The 8,703-nt window shown below is 49.6% G+C and overlaps 1 protein-coding gene across 1 annotated transcript in view; it reads right to left on the reverse strand.

Annotated features, from left to right (window-relative positions):
• Window positions 1-6,725, reverse strand: part of EMH_0041910 (uncharacterized protein) — a gene marked incomplete at both ends in the record, with an annotated part of 8,577 nt that extends 1,852 nt beyond the window's left edge. The window contains 16 exons of the mRNA XM_013499212.1: window positions 169-351; window positions 502-669; window positions 1,203-1,541; window positions 1,699-2,124; window positions 2,320-2,598; window positions 2,766-2,912; window positions 3,041-3,280; window positions 3,408-3,572; window positions 3,690-4,033; window positions 4,435-4,525; window positions 4,723-4,929; window positions 5,027-5,293; window positions 5,480-5,734; window positions 5,908-6,081; window positions 6,217-6,399; window positions 6,533-6,725. Of these exons, the coding sequence (XP_013354666.1) occupies window positions 169-351; window positions 502-669; window positions 1,203-1,541; window positions 1,699-2,124; window positions 2,320-2,598; window positions 2,766-2,912; window positions 3,041-3,280; window positions 3,408-3,572; window positions 3,690-4,033; window positions 4,435-4,525; window positions 4,723-4,929; window positions 5,027-5,293; window positions 5,480-5,734; window positions 5,908-6,081; window positions 6,217-6,399; window positions 6,533-6,725 (3,661 nt within the window). The remainder of the gene's footprint in view (window positions 1-168; window positions 352-501; window positions 670-1,202; window positions 1,542-1,698; window positions 2,125-2,319; window positions 2,599-2,765; window positions 2,913-3,040; window positions 3,281-3,407; window positions 3,573-3,689; window positions 4,034-4,434; window positions 4,526-4,722; window positions 4,930-5,026; window positions 5,294-5,479; window positions 5,735-5,907; window positions 6,082-6,216; window positions 6,400-6,532) is intronic.
• Window positions 6,726-8,703: the final 1,978 nt, after the last annotated feature.

Raw genomic sequence — 8,703 nt, forward strand, 5'->3', positions numbered from 1 at the left:
CCTCCCCTGTTGCTAGCTGCAAGGCGGGTATGTGCTTAGCTGCAGGCACAAAGATCGTTAGAAGCACCGACGAGCAGGGTTCATGATTTGCTAGGAACCCAACCAACGAACTGTAGTGCTTAGTTCCCCACCCAATAAAGCAAAAACACAACCAGAGAGAAGTCTCACCACACATCACACATAAGGTTAGGCGAAACTTTTGCAGTGAAGTTTCATCTTCTTTCAATCCAAGTTCTGACCGCGTTGACGCAAACAACGGCACTTTCATCGCGGATTCGTAGAGCGTGAGAACGTCCTTGATTGCGGAGCCCTCAATATACTTCTCGTAGAGACGTACAACTTGCATACAGGCTGTAGGAGCAGGCAATTCCCAAAACGCATATTATCCCTGTAGGTCATTCCCAGTCCTAATACAGTGGGGAGTACTGAAAATTCTGATTCTCTGCAGCAACTGCCTTTCCATTAACTGAAGGGGTGTTTGCTAAATCTGCAAGCCTTTACCATCTTCCGACTTTTCCAGCTTTGGAGATACTTCCGGCTTCGGCGGAATAACTGTGATCATTTCTTCCGGTTCTTCAGCATTCTTGTTCTCTGTTTTGACTACGTCAATTTTCTTGTGAACCTTCTTGATAGATATGCGCTCAGCAGGTATTGGTATGACTCTGCCGCCTGTGACCTNATTTTCTTGTGAACCTTCTTGATAGATATGCGCTCAGCAGGTATTGGTATGACTCTGCCGCCTGTGACCTCAGTGGGTTCAGGTTTTTGTTCTGGTGGAGGCACAGTAGTCGTTTTTGGAGGTGTTGGCGGCGGTGGCGGTGGTGGAGGGGGCCCTACCTCAGGCTCTTTTTCAGGTTCCTTTTCTTTTGAAGGTTCCGGAACAGGCGGCAAAGTAGGGGGTGGGACAGGCAGAATAACGGGGACTACTTTCCTATTAGGCTCTTGACATGGAAGTGGAGGAAATGTTGGCAGTAGCCAGCCGAACACCCCAGCTGCCAATGTCTCTTCTGCAGTTGCAGGAAATGTATATGGTTTTGAAACAGTTTCTGCGGCAAACATGGCATACCAAATCAGGACGAAAAGCTCGAGCTAGCAAATACCTTATGCACAGAAGAGCATAGAAGAGCCTATTGGGAAGGAATGCATTTCATGCAGATACTCTTCCAGGTCCTGGACGCGCAGTCGAGTCTACAATTACCCACCACTTAAAGTAATGAAGACCCCAGCTTCCCCTTCAGACCTCAGAGAGCACGTGCGGTCGCAGGTCTGCAGAGATTCTACCGTCCAGGCTTTGGTGGCAAAAACTGCCTCGAAGAAGTGCTCGAGTCTCTCAGGAACGGAAAACTGAGCAGCTGAGAGGTTTCCAAGAACGTCGTTCATGTAGACGAGAACCCTCATTGCTTCCATCCCGAGCTGGGGGATGGCAGCAGCAGCAGAAGATGAGAAATACGATGGATAACGTATTATTGCTTCTGGGTATGAGTTTCCTGTTGAAGAATACGTCACCATTAGTTGGTTGAGAATTGGCCTAGCCTTGGCAGCTGAAGTGACAAGTCAAAGGATGCAATAAGCAATATAACCGAAGTTAGGCCATCAGAAAGTGTGTATCGGAGTGGGTGAAGCTGAATTCAGGGAAGCTCTAATGCGTACTGGGTACAAACAGTGATTTCAACAGGCCCCGGACCCCCCCTAGCTCACCCAGTGGCGCAGTCACTTGCCGAGTGACAGTTTCTTCCTGAGAACGTCGCTCCTTGATGAAGTCCTCGAAAGCTTCCAATGTATAAAAAACGCTGCCAAGTGAACCAATTAACTCCGAGATAATCTTCGTGTCTTCAGCCTTGCACTGTGAATAAAATGGGTCCCCTTTTACTGCCATGTTGAAAGCTTTACTCACGCGCACTTGAGTCTGCGGATGCCCGCCAGCGTATTGAAGGGCTAAAGCTGTGGGCGTCTGAAGGTCCTGTGGTAGAGGCTCCCGTAGCTTGACCAGCCAGTTGATAAAATTTTCCAGCGTCGGTCTTTGTGCGGTACTGGCAAACATGTCGTACAGGTGCTGAATCATCTCCAACTTGATAGAGTAGCGTCCAAAGGAGTCAAATCCACGATGATCTTTACCACAACCAACTGCATCGGACAAGCTCATACTTTATCTCATAGAGTGCTAAGTCCCTAGCTAGATAGAACTGCGTTCGAAAATGCTGTCATTCCATGTTCTAGGTAAGGCGAAGAGTAATTCTAGGTAAATGCGTTGACAGTGCCAGTGACTTAGCAATATCTAAGTGAACTGCGCATCAGAGCGGGTAACACTGCCCTACTCACTCGTATCAAGATGGGAGACCATGAGATAAACCTGACGTTGCCATGCTTGACTGTCCTCTTCCTCGAGCTCCACAAGCTCTGAGCAGGCAGTGGCGGCCTTACCCTGCTTAAGCCAATCTACCAAAAATCGTTCCCACAACTCCTTACTCACTATCCGTTGAAACTGTTCAGCAGGATCAGCACATTTTCCCAGTGGCTGTGGGCCCCCCTGTGAACCTGTGCACTGGGTTTGCAATCGCTTGTCCGCAAGCAGGGGTCCCGTGCATTGTTGTAGACATCCTGCAAGACAAATTGACAACACGGAGCAGACGCAGCGGTGCGCAGCTGGAAATCACTGTTCTTCTTGTTGAACACTCTACGGAATCCACTGAAAAGTAGCCGCAACTGCTGCAGGCATCTATTAACAGGGGAGTGTATGATGGCAAGTATTGGCGTAAGTAACCCACCGTACGCTGCATCGATGAGATATGAGGCATGTATCTCCCCGCGAAAGTCAGAGAATTCTTCTCTGATCCATCTCCTGACGCTCATTCCCGCCGTCCGCTGTGCCTTTTGAAAGGAAGCGCTGGAAGCTATGAGCTTTGCAAAGGTCCCTTGAGCGCAACGCAAATTACAGAAGAGTTTGAGTGTCATATGAACGTGTTGCCAGAGCATGCTAGCCAGCACAGAACTAGTCTCCATTCTTGCGTTTGATGTTTGCCTGTTAGCTTTTCTCACTTACTCTGTAATTCTTTGAGGACTGCATTTGCCAAGGCGATAGTTTCACCCGAGTACTTGGTTGCTCCAAACCCGGCTTCTTCGAGTGGTTGCTCCCGCGGTCCTACTTTTCCTGCTAAATATTCTGTGATATAGGCTTGCAGCCCTTCGGTTGTGCTGAAGCGTTTTTGGATCTCTTCTGACGGATTGTCTAGCAACGATTGTATAAAGATAAAGAGTTGGCGTGCTTGCGTTCTTACGAAGGCTGAGACACACAAAGCAAACGCACGTCTAGGAGCCAACAGCCGATTTGGCAATATGAAAACATCCACCACTTGCTAGCACACAGTTACCAAGAAGGGCTCTTTTTTTAGGATTTTCAGAACGCTTACTGGATTCAACTGCCCGAGCAGAAAGCCCTGTTTTATTGGCGGTACCCATATACACTCGCTGCAAGGTTTCGTTCCCAGTAATTTGTTCTAAATGTCCCTCAAGCCTTTGCATGATTACAAATGATTTGAAGGCGCTCCTGTCTCCTGCGGGTGGAGTGGCGGAGCCTGAAAAATGGACGAACCACACCGAAGAAATTCACGAGAAAATGCGAGGTGCAATGCCATACGACTGGATCAAGGAGCTACAATCACGGAACTCACACGCTGTTCTATAATACTTACATGTCTCTTCCGTTGTAGATACTATTCGTTCATGAATCGCAGGTCCATACAAGGAAAAATCTCCGTCTTCAAGGAAGGACATCCCAACCGGGAGTAGGTTATCATCGATCTGCCTTTCGAAGTTTTGCAAGGCATCGAGCAGCCGAATGGTAGTAGGGCTGCTCGGAGCGCTGAGATCTAAGGCTCCATTAGCGACAGCAGCAGCTGCTCGAAGTGTTTCAGACAGCTTTGAAGCTGATGAGGTGAACTCTTGCAAAGCGTCTGAAAGTTGTGGTCCTTCAGGCAGTATGTCGGGCTTCTCTACGAAATAAGCTAATGCGTGCACGTGCTGCTGCAGCAGTAATCTAAGGGCAGGCCAAGCGACACTTTCAAGACTCTTCGATACACAGCTAAGGTATGAATTGCTAGGTTGCGCGCATCTCCTCTCTCTCCCACATGCTGTGCTTATCATCTTTGAAGCCCCGCGTACGACTGCTAAGCCGACTGAAACAGAAATGCACCGACCCGCATACAGCACAGCAGCTCATCACGCTCTTTGCACGGCACGACACCAATATTGGTGTTTCCCCGTGGATTTATTTAACGTTGCTCATTCACTTTTACCCCCCCCCCCCNCCCCCCCCCCCCCTGAAGTGATTAACACGGCATATAAAGCAACCAAAGATCCCGTGCCTAACACTTTGATACAGCAGTGCATCGTGTAGAAACCGTACACTTTGTTCCGGATTGACGCAGTGTCTCGTACTCCGATGAAAGGGACTCTGGTTGTGGAACACCGTTTAACGCGAAGAGCAACGGAGCGTTCTCGATAGCGATGGAGGCGAACAGTACTGGATCTGAGACAAAAGAGAGATTCAATACAAGGGATATTCCCTAGGAATTTGCCGTGTGGCTGCTGGACTATTCAGAATCACCCTAGTAAATGAAACCGAATGAAAACCAAATGAAGCTGAACATTCGCGTTGTCGACAAACGCAACAGCTGTATTTCGCAGTGCATGCATCCATGCGCCAGCGCAGACACGGAAACTCACTAACGCTTATTGCTTCGAGGCCTCCAAGAGCTTGCAAGTGGCTTTCGAGTGAATTCATCACTTCGGTTGAACAGGTTGCAACAGAATTAGCTACTGCTTGCTGTAAAGGAGAAAGAGGAACGCTCTGCTGCAGCACACCCTGGGTGTCGGCTCCTTCAGAAGCGCCGAGTCTGGCGGTTTCGACTGAGTGGAGGACTAAAATCGCGGCTGAAAAGATCGAACAACACAAGGAAACTGGGAGTATATAGTACAAAACAAGCGATAAGTTGTAGAGGCAGTGAACTTCCAAGGAATACTGACGTACTTCCAAAGACTTGAGCTGCGAGGCTGCTTTGCTTTCTCGTAGTGGTGCTTCGGAAAAAAAGATCCAAAGGCGATAATTTCTTGCTTTTGCCAACCAACCCAATGCATTTGTCCACCGTGCGCTGGAACCCTGGTTCATTAATTCCAAGGCAAGCATTTCTAGCCACGCAGAAAACAAGTTCCACTACCTCCCCCATAGATCCTTGCATGGGGGTCTCTCCCGCGCCTTCTGAAGAGCTTTCGGCTTCGTCAGGTTTGTAGAACAACCCTATAAAATGCGTATGACAATGCTTAATGGTTTTGCCCTAAAAGTCGGGTAGAACAAGGGCCACTGCATGCTATATATGTTGTGCACTTTGAAGAAGTCGTATGCCACCATACTGCTTATAAAATAAGTACAAAGATACGGACTTTTTCAACGGTTTGATCGAGAGAGAACTCAAGGTTGGCTTACGTTGCGCAAGGCTGAAAGCTGATGAAAGTCTGTGGAACCGGCCGAAGCGCACCCACTGAAGGCCTCGGAAGCCTTTCTGCAAGTCCAGTTGAGAGCGAGCACCCTCAACAAAAAGGGCTTGAGTTTCTGGGTCCGTTGATGAAATTCTTGTCTCCTCCACTGCAAGCTGTCGCACTGCTTCTGGGCCCAAGCCAGTGCCCCTCGATGATGCCGCATTTGCAGCCGCATCATGCCCAATATGCCGAAACGCCGCAGCTGAACGCAAGCCAAGACCGCGCAAATTTGCTTAGCGTACGTAGGCATTCGCTTTCGGAGGGAAAAGAGAGGGAAATCACGACGGCTACGGGTAAAAGCTGCAACGCTCCCCCCAGGTTGACACGCACTGCGCTTGAATACCTCCTCCTACGTTCGTGGATATCCATACTGACCTAAGACGGAAGCTTCGAGTTGTTGTGTTTCGTTTTGTTCTTCGACCGAGGCAGGAATTCCAAGAGCTGCCAGCACGCAGGAAAATGTGCTCCCGTTGGGACACAGGATTTTGCTTGCTGCGCCAAACATACCGTTGATGCCTCGAAGCGCCCCGCCATCGAGAGAAAAACACGCTGAAGATGCATCGATTCGCACGCAATGCAAATGAATAAGCAAGAGGCAAAGCTCACTGACGGTCTCAGTTAGTCCGGCTCCTACATTGCTGATTGGCTTAATCATGGGGCTCGTAGTCGCTTGAATCAACTAACATGTCAAGTGCCACATCGTCAGGGTACGCAAGCTCCTGGGTACTGTTCTTCCAGAGGCGCGCAATCTGCTAAGGGCTGCGTCCACGAGCTCCGCTGCTTTGACCTCCGATAGCTCCACCGCCTCTCCTTTGCGCACAAGCTGCGGCCAGAGGGTAGTTAGGGTGCCGTTTAGCTCTGAAATCACTGAGAGGAAACATAAAAGGCGAAAACGCGGAAATTCATGGGACATATAGGGGAAGCCTGCTGCGGTTTCCTGGGTAAGCCCAGTTGATACTCAGTAGCGTCAAGCTCTGTGCGACGATTTCACTTGTCTTACGCGATGGCGTCAGGTCGATACTCATTTGGCTGCTGCCTGCAGTCTCTCCGGAAATCGGTGCTGAAAGAGAAGAACGGAGGGGGGCAAACAAGGCGAACGCAAGAAGAACAAGCCGAAACGCCGTCAACAGACCACGCCGAGAGACGCGGTCGCCGGCCCATTGGGGACCTTGCGAATGCCTTGATCTACTCATTGTCCAGACAATATACAAGAAAATGTTGTTCAACCTAAATATGCGAAAGTCCTCCTTGCGCTTGCTGGTTTGTAACCGACGACTGCATCGAGCAAGGCGTGGGGCCAGGACCTCGACCAAACTGCTGCGCTTTTTGTCGGCTGTCTCCACAGCCACGCAGTCTCCTTATTTCTCTGTGGATAACCAAACAAAAATGGTGTAAATAATTTGAAAATTACCAGGTACGTACTTTCGTAGACTTCTGAGCTGCTGTCGCCTTCAGTTACGGTCGATATATTCGATATTGCTCATCGCGCGTTTCGAGGTGACCTGGTAGCCAACCAAGCGGCTATCCGGGGTCTTCACCTCTGGTCAGCTACCTACGGTGGCCACGAGATAGTGCACTTTGTGTATTTCTTTTACATTACACGGCTCGCAAATTATTTTTACTGTATTGAACATAGATGAACTAGAATTCTTGCCACAGGTATAAGAACGGTCGTTTGATGGCTGCTTGCCGCTCTGGCCCCAGCGCCCTTCCAGGGCATGAATATACGCAATTTCACAAAAATCTATAGAATTTACACACTTGCACTTCATTGAAGGAGTTATATGCTGTTGTACCTGTCGTGAGAGGAGCACGGCTCGCAACGGTGCGAGGGATCAGCACGGCGGCTGAACAGAGCATGGATCTCTCCAGCGAGACACAGTCCTTCTGTTCGAATTCAGCGTTACCAATTGAATTATGATGCATTTCTCACTTGTCTAATGTTTTTTCCCACTCCCCGAGGTGCTGGTATTTACTTCATCAGTCTCCGAGGCTTCACGAATTCATCTGGCCTGATTACGGTTGCAGCCAGCGGGCAGAAATGCATCTCATAACGTTCTGCAAATAATCCTAGGACTCCCTATATTTGCATAGAGCCTTATTAGTGCCGCTCTCACGCAGTACTGACCTTCCCGTAGACGGACTGTCCAGCATCATCAGCTCTCCAAAAGCAAAATGGATGTCTCCTATTACTCAGCTGATCACGCCTTGGCTAATGATGACACTGTGCAACGAAAATCTAGCGGCATCCGACATGCTCGACCGCACTGTCTTCATCGCAAGATATCCCTCTTGGGACCTAGTCCAAAGGCCACAATGTCCCTATTTTGCACACTTCTACGAGGAACAATTCCACCTATATCTGCCTTACGAGAACCTATTGGTGTAGACTGGGGACTTCGTCGCCTTCAGCACAAGTGAGGACTATCTAATGCACCGGGAACTGCTGGAGGCGTGCGGAGGAGTGCTTGAAACGGCCCGCCAGATGGCAGTTAAACACTTCCTGGACAGCCTGAACTCCAGTTATCACGAGGGCTGTTTATGTGTTTCAGTGGCTCAGAGGCACGCATGACACTGTGGGCACTCAGCACCAACGAGGTTTTCTCGGAACTTCGAGCAGACCTGTGCTCAGAAAGTCATGCAATACTACTTGTCCTCGATGCAGACAGTACTTGTTTGCCAGAACAATTGGAGCAGCTACAGAGACTGCTGCAGTCAGCTCAGGCTCATCTCCAGCCCAACCACCATCCCGCATTGTTTCTCGTTGCAGCAGTACGTGAATAAGCAAGGTGATACTCAAGTTTTGCGCGAGTTGTCCGCATCAATATGCCTTCACAGCTCGTCTAGCAATTCCGTCAATTACCAGCAGCCACCCTGGCAACGCAGTTCAAATTGCCCTCACTGATCCCTCTCTCTCCCTGCAACGATCGCAGCTGCGAAAATGCGCACTGTTTTACACCGCAGGGTGGACAAGGGGGACTCTGGGCTAAAGCTGCGGCAGAGTGCCGGCGGTTTGCAGCAGTTCATCACTGCCGCTTTCTTGAAGTGCAACCGCTGAGCACTGCGGGGACAGAGTCTCTATTGCATTTGTTGGCATCGAGTAATTCGCGTCCCGTCGAAGCCGAAGAGTGAGGTAGGAAGATGAAGAAGTGCAGCTTGTAGTGTGCAACG

The sequence above is a fragment of the Eimeria mitis genome, genomic scaffold (genome assembly GCF_000499745.2).
Source record: "Eimeria mitis Houghton genomic scaffold, Emh_scaff41, whole genome shotgun sequence".
In the NCBI taxonomy this organism is placed as follows: domain Eukaryota; phylum Apicomplexa; class Conoidasida; order Eucoccidiorida; family Eimeriidae; genus Eimeria; species Eimeria mitis.